Source organism: Aythya marila, assembly GCF_965140915.1.
Source record: "Aythya marila genome assembly, chromosome: 4".
NCBI classification, from domain to species: domain Eukaryota; kingdom Metazoa; phylum Chordata; class Aves; order Anseriformes; family Anatidae; genus Aythya; species Aythya marila.
Window position 1 is genome coordinate 35,206,097 of NC_139045.1, and position 20,678 is coordinate 35,226,774.

Below are 20,678 nucleotides of genomic sequence, written 5' to 3' on the forward strand. Positions count from 1 at the left end.
ACTACAACCACTGACTTTAAAAATATTGTTTCCCCATAGTCATTTTCAAAAGTGCTTCAGCATTTTGTGGGATGCAAGGCATAAAGTGTAGTCAGTAGGGTATCTTTTCTAAGTTATTCAGAATGATTTGATATAGGATTAATTCAGTGTGACTAGTTTTCAGACACTTAGAGCTTTATTATCATTTCATAATTTGATTTTTTTTTCAAATACTTTCTTTGTATAATTTAACTGTGGCTATGTCTAGACATATTTCCTGGGTATGGCTAAACAATTTTGAAGGTAAAGTATGAGCTGATTTTTTTTGCACTTTCACACAAACAAAATATGATTCCTTTATATATGGAAATGGAAACTGCAGACATGGGAAGTACAGCTTTTCAAACCTCTGCACCTTCGCAAAAGTAGTTATTTCCCAATAGTATTTTCAGTCATCTTACCTTCCATTTGTAACGGATTTGTGCAGTGCATTCTTGCAGTTCATTTATATTGTTTTCTCCTTGTGTTATTTGGTAGAACTAAAGTTTCAGACTACCCAGCAGTTCTGGTTTGGAAAAATTGATAGGACCTCTTCCTCTACCCTCTTCTGTCCCCTGGTTTCTCATAAAAACCTTAATTTTGTCTGCCTTTTTAAGGTAATCTTGTATATGGCTATCTCTTAATGTGTAACTATTGTAGAAGTTTCTTTTAAAATGCTTGTTTTTGTATGATGCTTACAGGAAACTCCGCATATTTTTATTCTTAGAGGGTTCTGTGGTGTTCTGTTACCCCTCATGGAAGGCAGCTGCTGTTATTAATCACCTTTTTGTTCTATTCACCAGTCAGCAGTCTCATTTGTAGTGTAAATTCACCTGAATTTCAGATTTTTTTTTAGTATATTTGTTGTCTAGTCCTCTGCTGTAATATATTTCACTGCTTTTGTTCAGTGTTTTCTGTCCTCTTTATATATTTGTCTGCTTTTTCATTTTCTGCTATACTATTTCCTGTTTTCCACTACCTCCTTTCAGAAGATGGTTGAAGTGCTATCATCTTCCCTGAGAGCAGCCTGTCATCCTCAAATAGTAGGAGATGATGTCCCTATTTTGGATGATTGCTACTGGAGAGTGACTAAAGCTTTTAGATCATAGTACAGTAATTGGAGAAGTCATAATGTTTGTGTGTGTTTTTTGGGGTGGTGGGGAACCTCAAATTCATGACAAAGATAAGAATTTTATTTAAAGGAATAGTGATGTATCCTCTTAGCTAACTGATAACTTTGTCTATTTTCTTTATTCTGGAAACATTAGCCATATACTTAATAAGATGCTTTTTGGTAGTTTTGTCACAAATAGGGCTATGACTTCAAAGTTTGAATGCAGAAAGTATAGTTTATCAGAATGAATTTGGGAAAATGTACAGGGTTTTTTGTTCTTGTCTTTCGGAGGGAACTAGAAGGAAGAGTTGTGTGTGAAAAGTGGTCCCTTTCTGTATTTTGATTGGATAAAAGTTTTCAAAGGAAACTAGAAGGGTTTTCAAAGAAACTCCTCTAGGAATCACATTTGCCATGTTTATGTAATAGTTCTCTCATTTTTTTCAGTGGTTGATTCTTTAAACAACTATCAGAGAACCTCTGAGTTCTGCATCATCACACAGCATGCCAAAAATACGATTATCATATCGTCTGGTCCTAGTGTGCTGGGCACCTGCTTACTAGGATTCTTACCTGTTACCTTGTTAGTTTCAGCTCCTCTTTAGTTACTTGTCTGTAAAATGAAAAAATGTTGCAGTGAAATAATCTTTTAGGGTTGAAGTGCTTCCTAAAAGGTACAAAATGTTTGATTTTACTAAATGTTTAATTTGCACCTCTTTCTAGAAGTGCCGAGCAGCAATATTTTCTATTATTTTTTTGCATTTTTTTATGTGTATGGTTTCCTACCTCCCATCCGCATCTTTCATACTCTGAGCTACTGATGATTTTAGTTGGATAGTACCCTGTTTAAAAATAAAATTTCCCTGCTCTCTCAGAATTCTGGAATTCTGGAAAGTTTAAAGACTTGCAGAAACCATAGCTTTTCCAATCATTCATTTTTACAACCAGACTGTTCAGATGCAGTCTGTTCCAGTATGTCTGCAGCTTAGATTTTAAACAACTTAGGTACCAGAAGTAGGCAAACTGAAGCAGAAAATTTGTTTTGGGCTGCATTACCTATTTTTTACACTGTCAGCCTAGCACTCTAGAGCACAAGCTCAAGAATTTTTTGTTGCTTTTTTTTCAGCATCAACATATTTTCTGCCAAGCTCAAGGGAAGTAACAGATTCACATTGGAGCCAAGTCACTGTAGGTCTGAAGGATCTCCTCTGGTACCAAGAGTCTTCTCAAAGTTTAATAGCAGTGCACCTGCAAAGGTATGGCATTCCTGTCTACTGTGACACAGCTGGTAAATGAGAAGTAGGTCCCAGCAGGAGAATGCTAATGAGCTCAGGATATGCTTGTTCTCTCCTTTCTACACCCTTGATTGATCCATAAATGAATTTTGAAGAACATTTTTTTTTTTTTTTTTTTTTAACAAGAAATCTGTGATCTCAAATGAGTTGTTGGGATTGATTTCAGTTAGAGACAGGGTTCTGACTAGAGCAAAAGGTGAAAGAGGGAGATCTGTTTGAGCTGAAACTATACTATGATTAGATGGCTTGCTCTGGAATTTTAAGCTTTACATACAAATCTCTAAGCTAGGGTGTGTTGTCACTGTTTTTTGTGATTTTATAATTTTGATTTCCAAAGGGACATGGAGAAGGCTTTTAATATTTTCTTAGGTTCCAACGGACAGGATGATTACCACATAAAGCATGTGAAATGAGGCAGTTTTTCCTCTAATGAAAACTAATTTATGGATGTATCACATATAAGCTCTATGATGGAAAAGTTCAAGTAACTTTGGTCAATGAAAAATAGGAATTTGAAGATGCTGAACGTGAGAGCAAACTGTCCAAACCTATTGAACATTTTTGCTCGTCTTTGAAACTGTGTATAAATCTTGAGACACATCCCATCTCTTTTTTAATGAATAGGGAGCTGCCTAACCACCATCCTTCATAGATCATAAAAAATAAGACTAAAAACTTGTGTATATGACACAACAAATTTGAGAAGTGTTCCTTTCTTTCCAGAGAGACTTTCATAGAAAGAAATATGACAAATTCCTAATGGTCACTGCAGACATATTTTCTAGAGTCAAGAATTGTTTTCAGATAAATTATAGAGGATGAAGTACTCAGAGATTGCCCGGTTTTGTTTGCTTTTTGTTTGCTTTTGCTTGCTCTTTTTCTGCCACCCACAGTTAGGCAGAAAATCACTTATTGAAATGACGATTGAGTAAGATAGCTTGGGCTGACAAATCCATTGTATCTATGCATTTGGCAAAGTATTCATTTCTCAGACTGCATGCACCTTGAATGTGCCATTGTTGCTGGCAAGTGCAGTAAGCAGGTGCAGTACTGGGAGTCTGAGGGCTGGGGCAGGGACTGGGGAAGTACCACGGACAGGGGCTCCTCCAAATGACTGTCAGCACAGTCCAGGGTCACCTGTGGGACTGCCCGGATGTGGCTCCATCTGTCAGGAGTTTTTCATGTGGGCAGTTCAGCACAGTCTTAAGTCTTGCAGACATCAGCACTTATGATTATCACTTGATACTTATAAAACAGCTGCTTTTATTGTGATTCTATGCCATAAGTGTTGGAGATCCCAAGGCATGTGCAATGTCTCCCATTTGACAGTAGACTTATGGACATATTCAACAGGCAGTCCAGGAGCATGTCTTACTGGACTGTCTGGTGCGTATGTCCTGGAGCATCTCTTACATGCTCCTCATCTAGTGCCAGAAGACTTGAAAGATGGAAACTGCAAAGGCAATGACCATAAAAACCTAACTTTTTCCTCTTTAACGTTTCATGGACTAAGATTCAATATGCTGTTCTTCATGTTGTAGTATTGAAATTCTCTGAATCAATGAAGTACATCTGGAAAGAGATTGCATTTTTTTTTTTTTTTTTAATAGGTAGAATCAAATTACTTGAACTGTTCCCTAAACCCACCCATCCTACGTGGGGAAATTTGAAACATCAGGGCACTCCATTGCGAAGAATATCAAAATGTGCTTGTCAGTGAAACAATTTCAGAAGTTGGCTAGTGAATCACTTCTGCCAAATGAAAATTTACATTGCATCATAATTCAGTTCACATTATCTGCTTAACTCAGAAATGTTCCAGTTTGTGATCTATAAGGGGGCAATGTGATATAACTCACTGACACCGTCCAGCATGTGTTGTGCTTCTGTAATCTGAATATGATATCCAGAGAGGCAATACAAGAATCTGTTTGAGCATCATAGCTGCTAATTCTTGCCCACGTAAATGGGATACAGCATGCTGGTTACCCATGCTGGGAACCTATTGATGTGTTTTTGTAGAGTACCTATTTTCTTACAGTAACTGTGATTCTTGGAGGTGTTGTAGTTGGGCTACTATGATTAACCCCCCATTGTTCTTGGAAATGCTAGGAATTTAGGTGTTAAACTGTAAGGAAATGAGAATGGACTAAGACTTTTTTTTGTGGCGAAGGCAGTATAGGACTTGTACATGACACTGACAATATACTGGTTCTGAGTATTTCTATTTCTTCAAATATATTTTTGTGTCCTTGAGATAATGCAAAAAGGGAATACCCATAGGTAGTTCCATATCACAGTTTCCTGTTGGATAGCCATGGCAGACATGTACTAATGCTCAGGTTAGTAGTAACGGCAATGAGGTATTGGGGGGGGGGCATGGTCTCAATAAATTTGTGATCAAGTTTCAAAAATGTTTGTCGTTCTTGATGAAATGCAAAAAATACAACAAAACCTGATCTCTGCAGATTATCCATCCATCTAGTTGGCCATCTAGTTGGATTTCTCATGTGTAAAAACTACTTAAAATTTTCAGTGATACCTGTGTTACATTTTTAGTTCCAGACATCACACTACATGAAACTTAATGTTTTTATCCCATTTACTAAGTATTGTTTAAAAAATAAAAACAGTTGTATAGGGCTTGAATCCTTTTGTACCTGTCTGTTGCTCTTTTACAACTTGTATAGGTGTTTGTATGTCTTTTACTAGATCACTGTAAAAGATCCTCAAGAAGGTAGTGAGCTGCTTTTGCTTGACTCATTAAAGCAGAAGTGCCACTTTACAGTGTTTTCTAAAGAATATTTAATTTTCACAAGACTTACCACTTCATTCAGCAGTTTAGAAATGATTGAAAGGAAGAGTGACTGGACACTTATGCACTGGCTGTTTAATTGCATAAACTGAATTGGAACACTTGATGCATTTCATTATTTATACGGGTACAAATGAGTTTGACAGAAACTCAGCAAGATGTGTTGAAAACTGTTCTGTACAAAATGACATCAAATTTAATGTACTTCTGAAAATGTGGCCTTGTATTTTGGCATTTTTCATAGTGTTTTCCTGTTATTTTACTGAGCTGATTGAGTGTCCTTCCAGTAAATTTTTCAGGGTCTCTGGTCTAGTGGACTTGTGCAGTACTACTAGGCTTAGTCACATAGTTTGTGACATGTTTGTTTATTGCTATTTCTATTTCAATCAGGTACAATTCTTTACTACCTGGGCATTGGTTAACTTTGACTGTTTTAATCTGGAGTAGAAGAGTCTAAAGAAAGAAATTCTCTATTTTTTTTTTTATTTTTTTTTTGCAAGGATCTATGAGCTTTGTTTTTCAGCCTCCCCAGTCTTCCTAAAAATTTGTTCTTTCAGCTTGTTTGAACAAAAAGATTATATATGATATGAGTCTTAAATATTTGCATGTTGTGCTGTCTAATATGGCTTATTCTACAGCTAGTCTCCTTTCTGCCTAAATTACAGTTGAATCTTCTTGAGGGATGGGGTATGCTCCTCTAGACTCTTCAGGAACTACTGTTGGGAAGAATGGAAAACTTCTCCTACCTAATGGACTGAAGTTAGATTTCTTGACCGTTTAAGGAGGTGACTGATTAAGACCACAGAGCTACCTCCTTAGGTGGTCGTTGCTTCGTTAGAGCAAAGAAGTGTGCTTTTCACAGTGGGTTCTTTGAGCATGTTTCTGTGATTCTTGTTAAGCTGCTAATGTGGTGTCCCTCCTTTGACTCACTTGGAACTTGCGAAGTTTCTTTTGGATCTGCTTCATTTTTCTGTTGGAACTGGTGCATCACTGCTATTAACTGGTTCTCTTCCTTCCTAAGTGAAGTGATGGCTGAAGCCCAAGCTCTGCTACTTCCAGTGTTGACAGTTCGAATACTGGAATTATGCGTAGGTCTACTGATTGTGAATTCTGATAGCTGTATGGTAGGGCATGACAGTTGTGGAAAGAAAATTTTTGTAAACTGGACTAGCCTTCTTTCTTGCTAGTTGTTGTAGAAACATATTTGGATAGCTGGGAGAAAAATAATTAAGCTAAGCAGGGAAAAGGCTTTCACGTATTTTATTACACAACTTGGAGAAAGTCATTGTATTGATAAATGCTGCATGTATGAAAACAGCATTTATTTTATTTAAATCTTCCTCTGCTTGGAAGAATATATTATTGAGAACATGTGCTTTGAAAAGATCTTTTTAAAAATATAACTCTATGGTAAGAACTAATTAAGCATGTAGATGCTTAAAAACTTGGATTTATGAAGAGTTCAGCTATTTCTTTTAATTTCAAAGGTGGCAAGTCACTCAAATAAAAAGTGGTGGCTTTGACAGTCTTACAAGAAAAGTAGAAAGACCAAAATCAAGTGTTGCTTGTTTTCAGAGCCTGTTTTATAGGCAGTCACAGGAAATACATGTTGCCCTTTGTATGTAGTAGTACAGATGATCAATTGGAAACGTGATCGAGTACAAACATCTTGAGAATTATACTCTGCCTTGCTAAAGCTGTGATGGCAGTATTAATTCTCTGCTTTGTCAGGATAAATAATTTTTCCAGCAGAGTAGAAAACAGAAACTGCTTCCTGTATATGCACTGAGGAGGTCATCCTTCTGAAATCTGGGAGCCCTGTCTAGTGTATGCTCTGGGCTATGCTTGTAATGACCCTGAATATGAAACTAATGATGATGATTTTATCCTTTCTATATCTTTGTAGGGCAGCAAAAATCCTGCATTGTTTGAATGGGTGTTAGCTACTGTAAATATAACAAACAACTTGAGTGTTATAAGCTCAGTAGAAGTAGCAGTTTGAGTTACATACCGCTTTCAAGAGACCACAGGATTTAAACAGAATATCACTGAATACAGAAACGAGGTCAACGTTCAATTTAAGAAGGATTAAGTACAATAGAAAAATTGATTTGGATAAATCACTTTCTAAGAAACAACTGTGGTGCTCAGGTGTGAAAATAATTCATGGGCAGACTTTTCTTGCAGAATATTTATGTACGTTTTGGGGCTCTAGCCATCTAAAGTGCATACCCTGTAGGAGATGAATTGATTTGAATATGACACCAGACTGGTCTCAAAAAAAACCCTACAGCATGGGAAAGATCAGGGAATGATGTAAGAAGGTCTTAATCACCTTTTATTTGTATATACTCTTTTAGGCAGGTAGCTGCAGAGAGGTCATAAGGGAGTTACTGTACTCAAAGCATCCCTGTCTAAGAAGGCAAGTTTATCCAGGCCCTGTCCCACTTTAATGACCACATGGAATTAGTGGCTTTGTGTATCAGGAAAGACTAACCAATTCTTACTAGTCTGAAATAATTGCCTAAAGAAACAGTAAAACTGTTTGTGTTTTGAAATATGCTGTGTGAGGTAAAGGTGGTAGCATGATGATGTAATTCTTTAGTCAATAGTAGCTGCCAAGATTACGTTGCATTGTGTATTGGTTACCTTTAGGTGTTCTGTGCTAGTTGTTTTCCTGATGTTTGGAAATAGCATGACTTGCTCATGATTCACTTGCTGTCAAGCAAATTTCTCTAATCTCAAAACCGGAAGTTTCCTGGTCTAGTTGAGTTGTCCAACTTGAGCTGTTCTTTGTGGACAGATAAAGAAAATGTAGTCTACGGTCATTGTATCCGTCCCTGCTATTGTGCTGTTATTGGCCAACTGCAGTTGAAATTAACAACTGAATTGTGGGATTCAGCAATGAATTCAGCTTGTTTTTGTGAGCTTAGGACTGGCTAGAGGAGTTCAACTGCTGAGGAGAATGTTCCTTAGCTTCACAACCATCCTCAGCAGTGGTAGTAGATGGCTGACCAGGCAGGCAGCATGCTGGTGGCAGTCAGCATGCAGAATTGTGAACCAGTCACAGCTGGGCTTGGTTGCCCTCCTGTCCAAAGAGTAGGTCCAGGGTAGATGGCTGGGACAAATGTGCAGAAAACCATGTTTCACTAATTCTGGTGGGGATTTCTTGGGAGAGATGTTGGGGGAAGGGAGAGGGTGTAGGATTGCTGTCTTTTTATTTTATTTTTTATTTTTTTATTTTTTGGTAAGTCCTTTTCCTGTCTACCTATGTTGCTTTGTCTTGGTTCAGGATGATTTCTTTCTATCTGCTGCCCTTAGCTTATTACCACTGTTCTTGACTGTAGCTTCTCTCTCTTTTAAGTGGTTAATGTAAATAGTTTTAATGCTATGCTGCTGGAAAGATCTTGTAACTTCCGTATTAAATTTGAAGGAAGAAGTGTGGTAGTTGAATGATTTTGACTTCTTATCCTATAAGGCCTGAAAAAACAGCATAGAACAACTTTCTTATTAAAGTTTTGGTCTTTCATTCTATCATCTCTCTAAAGTTTAGTCTCAATTTGCTTTGGCCTTGATGTTTTGTGTGTGTGGAGTTTGCATCTTCTATGGTAGAGCATCCATTAGTGGCAGTAGTATCTTTGCCAAATGCACATGGAGTTTTCTAGAACCTCTGGACTATACAAGAAAGTGAAGAAACAGGGTTATTAATTTGCTGGTGGGGATTTCCATTGACAACATTATTTCTACTTTGGCTTTCAAAATAACATAAACTCCTACTTGAGTAATCTATACGTAAAGCCATAACACACAAAGGACAGGAAAATAAGAAAGGAATGGAGAGAAAATAAGAAAGGAATGGAGAGAAAGCAGGAGAAGAGATAGATAAGAGTGTATAACAGCAGCAAAGGACAGGTGAGTGACTTTCCATTTCAATTTTTATCCCTTTGTTTATTCCTCTATTTTGACTTTCACACTCTGCTTGTTTACCAGTGGTGACAAACTATCATATTAGAAATTAATTTAAAACAGCAAACTTTTAGCACATCGTATATAGGATTAGCTTGTCCAGAGCTACTAATATTTAACTCTCATTGATTCTTTACTTTGCTTAATTATTTGATCTTTTTTGATTAAAAAAAAAAGGCAAAATTAAAAACTGGAAGTTTCTTTCTTTAGGTAATTAGTAACATAATTGATATTTAAAACTTTCCTGGAGGACCAGTTAATGGTGACTGATTCTTAATAAATGACCTACATAGGAGGAAAAAATACAGGAAAAAACTTAAATCCATTTTGAGGAAATGTCACATTTTCTTTAGAGTTAGCATGGAACATCTATACACAGTGTTTAGTGTTTTTAAAGAGTAGGGTTTGCAGCAAAGTCAGCTGAAATGGCTTTAAAGCATAGTATTTACTGTAGGTAGAATTGCTAATGGCGACCTGTACTTAAGGTTGTGTGACCCTTCCTATTTTAAGACTTAACTCTTAGTTACTTTAAAACTTTGCCAAAGTTCAGTTCAGACTGTGATTTTTCCATGCCAGATGTCTGCTTTGGGTTGAATTTTTTTGAAAGTTACAGCCAAAGGAGTTCTGTTCCAAGAATAAGGCTAGTGAAAAGTATGTTATTTTGCTTGTGTGAGAATATTCTGGTGTCCTTCTTTGATGCTCCAGTGCCCCCAAGCTCTGAAGCAAGGATTTGAAATTTGGCAAGAGTTCAGCCTTTGTGTCGAGGATGTGCCTTTTGCCTCCCTGTAAAAATCCACCCAAATTTCCAGACCAGTTTACAAGGCTTTGAAAGATTGCCATTTGCATGGGCTTAATAGGAATTTCTTAAAACTTCACAGTAAGTTTCCTTTAGATTCTGTTCACACTGGGAATGCTCCAGGCAGAACTGAGCTGTGTATTTCATCCCATTTCTGCTACAAATTGTAGTGGCTGGATCTGGGTGCTGACATTGAACTAAGAGTGGGCAGCATTTTGTCTTGTACTACTACAGCCTATTCCCATGTCCTATTCCTTCTTTAAAACGATGGACCTGGGCCCTCTGGGGGAAAAAAAAAATCATCTCACTTGTCTGAGAGAGTATGACAGATATGGAAGAGAACAGAGTTTTTAGGAGTGCTTGCATGTCTCGTTTTTAGCATTCTTCTGGTTACACAAAATGTGTGCATCACTGGCAAAATATTACTTCATTTTCTGGTGGATGTTCAGATAATAGTTATTGTAGTTAAACTTCAGTAGTTGAATGAACTATGAGTACTAGTTGCTGAACTATGGAGGCATCAATTACAAACAAGTAAATGAGAAACAACAAAAAAGTTATAGTACGGGAATGTTAGATTATGAAATCAAAAGCTCACTTTTTTTTTTTCCAAATGTCTACATCTAACTCCAGACCTCTTGCTCTATTGTAGCATGCCCTACAATCTCATTCAAGAGTCTCATATATCCCTCTTCCAAGAGACAATTACTGGATTAGAGTGGGGTCTATTTTGAGGATGAGTCCAGGATTTTGGCAATAAAGGCTTGTGTATTCAACTGTTACACAAGTTGGACAATGTGGAGTAAGTGAAGCAGAGAAGAGTTATGGAATAAAATAATTCTCAGCCACAAAGACTTCTGTGGAGTACTGCTCACAGAATTGTGTCCATTCTGTGCTTAGTCATGGTCTCTTTTACATAGTACACTCAAATAACCGTGTTCCTAGGTGGCTACTCATATATCATGTGTTCCAGTGGCTGATTTGAGAATGTTATTAACTTGCAGAAATGTGAACACTTACAGCTGCAAGTGGACTCTGTGGGAGCTAAACTTCATGTAAAGTACTGTATGTTACTAAGGTCAGGAAAAATCAGCTCCAAAGTGTGCCAAATCTGACATCTGAAACTAGGGGATATTATAATCTAAGTAAGTTAATGTCTCAGTTGACTGCTTTACAGATGTAGAGGCTACTACTCCAACCACCCTTGAAAGGCTAGGGAAGAAATTCATTGCATAAATAACAGGATTGAAAAACAACGTGCTACAGATAAAAAGCATGTGACTAGCTTCCATTGATAAGGGATGAAACGAAGTATTGATAAATATTTAATTTAAAATGATGTCCTATGAAATGGGGAAAACCGACTAGAATTGCATTTGCAACTCTCAATGTTGAAGTGCTCATCTTTATGACCTTAGTTCTTAGTTCTCTTAGGTTGTGATTTTGTGCGTGAAAGTCATAAGCATCTAACATCCTTTTGAAAACGTAGTCCAATTTTGCCAATCCCTCTTTTGATTCTGGAGCTGGAGTCATTTCACTTTTTGTGATTTCTTTGCCAATAAAATAAACAAACCTGGGTTGTTTTAGATCTGCCTGAAACCAATAGCATCAATCTAAAGAAAGTGCATTAACTAATCAATTTCATCCAAGCATTAAAAAATAAAATAAAATTTTAGCTCTGGAACTTAAATTTTCACTTTGAATCATCAGTCAAAATTTGTAAACTTTGAAAATAATATTTAAATGCAAATTCAGTTAGCTATAATCTCAATTCTATTCCAAATCAGAGGCACTTTAACTTACTGTTAGCTGCTTAGCATATTACTGGGATCCTCATCCTTTGTTTACTGTGGGGATACAAAGCGTGCTTGTGCTAAACAGTTCACTACTACCTCACAACGATGAATTTTCCCTATATAAAGCTGCTTCAACAGTAGGTCATTTTATTCCTTTTAAAGCTAACTGCTACCTGAAGCTTCCTATGGGGGAAAAAAAAAAAAATCTGATAATTTGAAAGTGATTTGTTGGAGTGCCTGCAGCAGTGGAATCTCTTCTTAAAGTAGAGGTGTGTGAGTTGTTTTTTTTTTTTCCTGTCTCTTTAACCTTAAAGCAGTCATCAAGTGTACTTTTGACTTCCCTTATTTCTAGGGTCATTCCCTTAGAGTGCTTGGTAACACCTCTGGATCAGTCGATCTCGTGTGGGTCTTTTTAAAATCTTAATCAAGGCTTTTTAAGCATTTGATGGGATGTTTGTCTTGTAGCGTGTTCAGAAGAAAAATGGGAATACTGAGCTGCTCAAAGCATACCTCTTCTGCAGAACTCATCTGCTAAGAAAAGCGGTCTATTTGCGTAGCTTTGTGAAATTCATTTGCTTATGGAGAACTGTTTTTCTCCCCCCCCACCCCCCCCCACCCCAGCCTCCCGAAGACTGCTTCTGACTTGTGTGCTCTTCTATATGTGTTTTGAGCTGTGCTTTGAAGTTGGGCAACTAGCTTTAAACAAAAGCTGTCACCACACTTCTGCATAACATCTAGCTGGATTTCAGTATGCTGATGTGTCAGTAATGTGGTTTAGAGTTAAAAAAAAAAAAAAAAAAAAAAAAAAATGCATTTCTTTGTTTGCTTTGACATTGGTTTATGTAGGATGGGAAGTAAAATAAATAAATAAATAAATAAATCATTTTACACTTGGCTTGTTGTGTGAAAGCCAAGTCAAAATGGGCCTCAAAATGTGATTAAATAGCTGTGCAGCAGTTATTAATTGGTTAGGCATTTGTCTTGACACACATATAACTACAGTGATGTGAAGTCCATGAGTTATCCTGTATTTTTTCCTCTGTCACCTTCCCCTTATTCCTTTTCAGTTCCTCTAATAACTGAAGGAATTCTGAAATCCTGCTCATGTGGATTTAATTTCTTATCGAAGTCATTCTAGCATACTTTAGTTCAGGGTGTGTAGATAAGGGTTCAAACAATTTAAAGATGCACATTTTCTATCATTTTTGAGAAGTGTCCTTTCGTAACAAGATACAAATAGTACTGTTTTGACTTGATTTATATTCAAGTCTATTTTTATATTCATTTTTTATTTTAAGCCTAAGGTGCAAAATGAAGGGCAGATTCTGAGAGGTAAAAGCAGACGCAACTGTAGTCAAATTCATTTGTATTCAATTACACCAGCAGTAAATTGGCTGTGAGTTTTCAACTCTATTACTTCAAACTGATTTTAAAAAGTAACTAAAATCTGACCAGCAAGACTCTTCTGTATTAGGTTTAATATCATTAAATATCATGTGATCATTTACATTAAGTATATTAACTGTTCCTGAATACTTTGCTTTTTGTCTTGTTTTCGACAGCAACTTGAATTAGTGGAACCAAGCGGCTGGATTCATGTTCCTTTAACAGATACCCATAAGAAGCCTATTCGCACATTTATGATTCAGATTGCTGTTCTAGCTAATCACCAAAATGGAAGAGACACTCACATGAGACAAATCAAAGTGTATACCCCAGTGGAAGAGAGCTCTATTGGTAAATTCCCTAGATGTACAACAATTGATTTCATGATGTATCGCTCCATAAGGTAAAATTTCCTAACGGGAGATAATAAAGGCATTTTTTTTGATGGCAGTATTGCAGTATTATTGTTTAAATACTCAAATGCTTTTTTTTTTTTAAAGGTTTATCTTGGTGTATTATATCTTTACATTTATACTTTGTACAGTCCTGAAATAAAGAAAATATTGTGTTACTGTATTTTGTAGTGTGTAACTCTTCATTGCTTTTTCTCTGAGCCTCTGGGTTCTTTTGAACCACCTGGGATGGGGAGGAGGAACTGGGCATATTAAAAAGTGTGTTTGTGACTTGTAATCAGTAATTGATTGATTTAATAGTTTTTTTTTTCCTCAGATTTCTGATGATCCTGCATGGAAGTAGTTTGTTTTACAGCGCTGCTGTTTTTATCAGGAGTTTTCTGTTAAATGTATTTTGAGTCATTTAAAGAGTATCTTACTGATGTTTTGCCTTTCTGTGTAAAGAACGGAGCAACAGCAGAATTCCTGTTCAGCAGAAGCTAAACCAGTGCCTTTCAAGTCTCAGGCAGTTCGGTGGATTTTATTATGTACTTTAAGAAATTGTTGCACATTCTTTGTTACTTATTTGAAGCAGAGATTATACTTGTGTTGTAGCACTTCTTATTTGAATCTAGGCTTGCAAACAAAAACACCAAACCAAATTACAACAACCCCCCCCCCCCCCCCCTTTGGATGTATCCAGTTACTTTGTCGATAAATTGAGAAGAAAGAAGGTTGTTAGGTATGCAGTTTTCTGTGTGTTTTTTTTTTTCTTTCTTTCTATTTTCCCTCCTTTAAGAAGGTAAGGTTGCATTTACCTTTGCTAGTTTTGTGTTGTTACATCAATGTGTTCCCTACTTCACGTTTTTATCACAGTATAACCCTGTTCAGGAACACTTGAAATAATTTGATTTAAAGAAACTCTCGGAAGCATCCTCTTCTCTTTCTGTACGTTATTTATTGTGTACCTCAATAATATAGTCATTTATTTTCTTTTCTGTTCACAAGAGAGCAGTCGTTGAAATGAACTTGAATACATTCTGCGTGAGCCATCCCCATGAATAGCTGAGGTTGGAGTTCAAGGGTTGCATAACCAATCAAATGTGTACAAGTTAAGGGTACATATTTTAAAGGCACGCCCCTTATCTTTAGGCTGATGAAGTCTAGGTCAAGTTACTCATAGTGCACTCTGAAGAACATAAGCAAGTAGGAACTAGACTAGGAACGAGGAACAGTGCTGTCAGCCCAGTCTTGTTCTGCTTATTTCTGTCCTGCCTCAGTAGGAATGGACCTTTAAAGAGCTATTTCTGGTCTTGTTGCTTTTCATGGCTGCTATATCCATGCAGAAGAGGTGCCAAATATTTGTCTCCAAAACACAAAAGTTGCTACTTCTGACAGTCAAGTTGAATAAGCTCAAACCTATCTTGACTACTTACCGTGCGACTCTGAAATCATAGAGGCTGTTTAAGTAGCTGTAAAAAAAAAAAAAGTGACGCTTACATTAAACTGGATGCTGTTGAAAGTTGCTGTAGGGGGGAGAGCTGTACTTAGAAATTAAACTTTATTTAAAGCTTATATGATCTTTTAGTAGACATTAAGGTGTGCAAAGCTTTTTAAAGGTTAAGGCTGTAGTTACACCTGATACTTCTGTTGACAACAGGTTCAGACTGTGCTTGCATGTTCCAGTATTTTGCTTCTGCTTTATTGCCAGAAGTTATCATTCCCATAGTTGTGCCTTTTCAGATGATTCTCTGGCTGCTCTCTAAACTGCATCTGTGAAACTATTAGGTCCTTGGCCCTTTAAAATATATTTTTAGTATTGGGTAGAAACAAAATGGTCTGTGGTAAGACTGTGGGAGAGAACAGTGAGTCACGATGATGAGGGTGGGAGAAGATTAAAAGGGAGAGTACGGCTGGTAACATCTTCAACTACTGCTGACAGGAAAAATAATATATGACTATGCCTGAAAGGCAGTGTAAAAATGCAAACTCGTTACTACAGTTCATGTCATCTTGTTTGATATTCAGTATTACTGGAAACAAGTACAGTGGCTATTCTAAATCCATCTGAAGTCTTTTCTATGTTTTTTCGTAACAACCGTAGCCTGCATTGGTATTTAACATTCGTGCAAGTACTCTTTTTTTCTAACATTTCTGGTGCTTAGTCACATAAGGCTGCTGATTTAAGCGGTGAGATCCTAGAGGATTGTGTCTGAAGTAAGTTAATGCTTGTGCATTAATAAAGCACATCGAATTTGAAACGGATAAACAAACTGGTCTGCCAAAACATTATAGGAAGTTATTACACATATATTGTGCATAGCTTCTACTCTTTTTTTGGCTTGATTTCTTTTTTTAGGCATAATTCTTTGGGATCTTATCACTTAAATGAGCAATTTTATGTAACTAAACTACAGTTGTTGGGAATACCAATTTTTCCAAGGACTGACTTTGAGAACAGAAAGTTCTTGAAATGTTAATTTAGTTGAAGCTTGTATATTACCTAGCCAAGAGCTTCTTTGGAAGGTGTCAACAAGTGCTGTAAATTAGTTAACTGTTAATGTGTGCTAGAGATCCAAAATTGCAAACCTATAGAAAAGCCTAAATGTGTTATCTTTGTAGTGAAAACTTGCAAAAAATAAACATTCTTAGGCTCATGTCTAAATAGTACTGGTGGAATACTATAACTATTTTGACTTTGATTTATCATGAATGTGTGTCTTTTTAGTGAAAACGGGAATAACATTTTAGTTCAATATACTTGTCTCTCATATTCACTTCCTGCACAGTCTCAAAAAGAAATTTCCTTGGCATCCTTTAACAATATCTTACATTCATAACTGCTTTTTAGTGCAGTTTTACTTTATTTTTGCTCGCGTGCATACTTTAGCTGCTGTTTGGAAAGAGACAAATGCTGGGAATCTGTAGTCTTCTGTATATTCAAGTTGTCAACTTCTCTGTGGAAATGAATACCGAGCTGTATCTCTAAAAGGAATAAAGCCAATAAATGACCTATTTGCCCTAGAAGGTGGTTGAACAAATGTTAATTTTAAGGGATGCAAAACTCTGGCTACTTGTTGTTAGCTTTAATACATTTTAATACATTTTCCTAATGAGCAACAAGGGGTGCTGCTTCAGTTTGGGGGGAGGGAGAATCAGATTTTCACAGATGCAGCTTGCTAAGACTGTGCCTAAACTTTAGGGTGGCTATGTGAGTATTCTGGCTTGTTTTGTGTGAAAATTTCCAAGCCTGAAAGAAGAAAGATATACTGGTTACAAGGACAGGTGATCTTAAATAATTTTGATGCATGGGGGGGAAAAAAAAGCGAGCTTTTATATAACTTCAAAAATTTCACAAAATGTATGCTCAGAAAAGTCTGTTTGACAAATACCAAGTAACATACAATCTTGACATTGTTTTTAGCAAGTTGACTACTAACTGAAGGAAGTTTTTTTTAACCAACAACTGTCCAGAAACTGAACCAAGGGAGTTCAGTCAGTTTTTTTTCTCAAGAACTATAGAACTCTTTAGACCTATATGCTTGGAGTAGTGTCCTCATGGAGAGGAGTGAGAGCCAGGAGGCCACCCATATACCACGATGACCAGTTGTGGCTGTAGCTTACAATAATTTGATGACTTTCTGGTAGCTAATGTAAAAAACGGAGAAAACTATAGAGTTATTTGTAAAGACTTAGAAATCTATGAATTTTCTTTTGATTAATAATGAATTAAAGTTACCTTTAAAGTAGTCTTATGTCTTCTGCTCTTCTAGTTTGATCTGTAAGGAAAATACTGTTGCCAACACTGTCTATAGGAACACAGCTGATGCTGTGTATTCACGTGCTACCTTAGGTTGTCGTCTTACTTTACAAAAGAAAGCGTAGCATACTGTTTAGCAAAGGATGCACACAAGCTGCCTTGCATGGAATATGGAATGCTTGACATGAGATCGATATTAGTATGATCTGAGTCTGGCTTAGATCTGTGAACATGGTATTTTCTCTGCTTTCTTTTGTGCAAATGTAAAATATTTGACTTCTATTTATTTATTTTTCTTATCCCCTAGAGATACTTGGTACCTTGAGGCTTCAGATGATTCCGGCCCTGGCCCAGATTCCCAATTACTGAGATATGGGTGACAACTTTAAAACTTCATTTGCTGCCTAATTCTGTAGCTGCCCAAGTTCTCAGAGATAGGCATGATTTTAGGCTGTGGGAAGCTTGGAGCTCTAGTTATTTATAACCTCAAATTCAAACTACCAGTTTAGGTGTTTATTGAACAGTTGGCATGCAAGTAGTTTTCTGAGAATTAAAGGCTTGATTTGTTTGACATGAAGTATGAGAGATCAAACACTGAAGAAAATCTTAATCTGGGACTTGTTTTTCTTCATTTGTTATAATAGTTTAACAGAAGTAATTGAAACATGATTTAAGATTGTAATCTATTTATATGCTAGAAATTGAACCAGATGCCCAGATTGCCAGTGCTGATTAGTAAAGCTGCATGAACTCGTATGCATGAAACGGTGCAGCTGTAAAGTGTGAAGGACCATGGAGAGCTACCCATTGTTGGGAAGGCAAGTGATCTCTTCATCTAAGGCAGAGAGCTACATCTCTAGGCAGCATGCTAGTGTTTGGAAAAACTCTCACCTTTCACAGAACAGCCAGTAAGAATGTCACTGTGCTAATTCTGAAACTGCAAGTGAAACACTTCTTCATACATGAAACCAACATAATTTAATCTACATAGCGAACAAAAGCTTGCACTCACTTAGTCTGCTTCTTTGGTTTCTGGTGCAAGCCCTAGATTTCTTGCTTCAAAGTCATTGTCTCCAAACTCTTCGTTACCCAGTTATGACACTTTGTTCCTTCCCAGTCTTCATAATAGACCCAATCTCATCTCCCAGTCGCATTTGTTTTTCCACTTTGCCCTTTATCTATCCTTTCACTCCTGTTCTCTTTCCGTGGAGCTCTCATTTATTGCTGTCTCTTTCCCAGGTTCAGTGTTGCAGCGTTTTCTTTATCAGTCACATTTTTTTCTCACTCAGTACCTGTTTCCTCAGTGTCCCACCCCAAATCCCATAATCTGCCTATTTCCCCTCCTAGGAACGTCTTAAAGAAATTTCTTCCTTTCCTGTCAAAGTCACAATAGCATGTGCTTCTTCCTAATAATACGTGATCTGCCTGTCAGCTTTCTCCCCGTCGCACCAAAGTAGCAAGATAATGAGGGTATTGAAAACACAGGGGAGGGCTTTTTCTGATTTTGGTTAGCCCAGCCCAAGGGTACAATACCTGAAAGCAGCTGCTATGTTGAAACTGACTTTGCCCTATAGTTTCACACCAGGAACTGTTCAGGACTGTTCTGTGGGGTGTGCACATTTTAGTCTTGGCCAAAATTGGACAGATGTTCATAAATGGCTACATAGGTATATCCTCTATTCTCTTTCCCATCTAATTTCAGAAACCCTACTGTAAAGCATTTGAGTGCTAAAAGTTTCCAAATAAAAGGTGGTGAGAGTATTTCTCTGAAATGGCTGAATAGTTTTGGCTGAAGTTTTCCAAAATAAATTCAGCCTGAGGCAGACAGCTGGTATGGGAAATTTCAGCTAAAAGAGTTGCAATTTGGCTAAGTTTCTCAAAACTGAGAAGAGATTTGTAAAGGGGATTAACCCCGGGTAATGTTTCGGCTTTCACCAACTACTGTCATCTTGGCATATTCTTTGTTGCTTTGTGTAGACCTTCCCATTTGGTTTAAAATTCATTCTTCTTAGTAGCCAGCTTCATGGATGTAATTCTTGTCTATGTTTCCTCTGGAGAAGATCAAAAAATCCCACCAAAACTTCAATACGGTTTTATGTAAAATAAGTCTGTTAAGCTTCAGTGCTGTAAAAGAGCTATTTTTGTTTGGGGTTTTTACCAAGAAGTTTTTTTTGAAGTAATTTGCTTCTCCAGTGGTTGAAGTAGCTTTCTATATAGGTGTAGTCTGCCAGGGCCATTTGTATTGGAACTGTCTCAGTTCTTTATGACTGTTTATAGCTTACACCATGGATTTCTGTTAGAGAAGCACTCTTACAGAGCTAGTGGTCTCAGACAGTTTTAACCTACCTTCTGTAGCACCATGCTGCAAATCTGCTTCCCTAACGTGCAGTCTGTATGGCAAGAAAAGAAACAAATCACACTCCTCCCCAGTTCTCCTTAACTACTTATATAGCCAGACTTACTTCCACTCTTGTTATTCAATATCTGTCATGATTAAACTTTTCTTCTTTCTCTTGGTATGTTTTGAAAAGCTAGGGGAAAAACAATAATTTGGTTTCAACCCAACTTCATTACTGCAGACCTTTTTGGGCTGATGGATGGCTCTTGATTCCTGGTATCTGGCTATGTCTGTGACCTCTCCAATCTATTCAAAACCATTAAAAAGCCAGTGTTGTCTTCTATTCAATCTTCTATTCAAGGTTCTATTTGCTAGGTAGATATTCCAACCATTTTTATTCTCTCAATGTAACAAAACTCCAGGTACTTTTATCTATCTGGCCTTCACATACAAAACTCAGTCCTACAAATTAGGAGTCCTACATATTAGTCCTACAAATTAGTCCTGCAAATTGTTTCTAAATTCTGTGCCTCCTAAATCCAGAAGTTCTACTGAAGGCAAGGAATTCCTTGACAAAGATGAATTTGATCTTATGGAGTCTTTTTGTGCTCCATTAGTCCTGAGTCACAGAATGGCTTGTGTTGGAAGGGACCTCAAAGATCATGTAGTTCCAACCTCCCTGCCATGGGCAGGGATGCCACCCGCTAGACCATGTTGCTCAGGGCCTTGTCTAACCTGGTCTTGAACACCTCCAGGGATGGGCATTTACAGTTTCTCTGGGCAACCTGTTGCAGTGTCTCACCACCCTCTGAGTGAAGAAATAGAATCACAGAACCAATGTGAAAGCAAAGATGATGCTACCGCCACCTTGCCCTTTTGAAGGTGGTTAAGACTTTTCTCCATCCATTTCATGTTAGCTTGTACGACTCTCTGGATGGGTGGTTTGAGATGAGTACCACCTTAAGACAATCTCTTCATAAAGCATAATTTCTTGTTTCAAGCACC

General features: G+C 37.1%; 1 protein-coding gene across 6 annotated transcripts in view; it reads left to right on the forward strand.

Annotated features, from left to right (window-relative positions):
* Positions 1 to 20,678, forward strand: part of ANAPC10 (anaphase promoting complex subunit 10) — a 324,259-nt gene that overhangs the window by 24,449 nt on the left and 279,132 nt on the right. Inside the window, exons 5-6 of one of the 6 annotated variants that reach the window (XR_014317381.1) lie at positions 2,256 to 2,385; positions 13,360 to 13,495. The exons of 2 other annotated variants lie outside the window; for them this stretch is intronic. Coding sequence is in view for 1 of the 4 variants with exons in the window: in XM_082758994.1 (XP_082615120.1) it covers positions 13,360 to 13,590 (231 nt within the window). In the remaining 3 variants the exon portion in view is untranslated. Of the gene's footprint in view, positions 1 to 2,255; positions 2,386 to 13,359; positions 13,634 to 20,678 lie in introns of those variants that run through there. 3 more of the 6 variants (XR_014317377.1, XR_014317378.1, XM_082758994.1) reach the window with 3 other exon arrangements.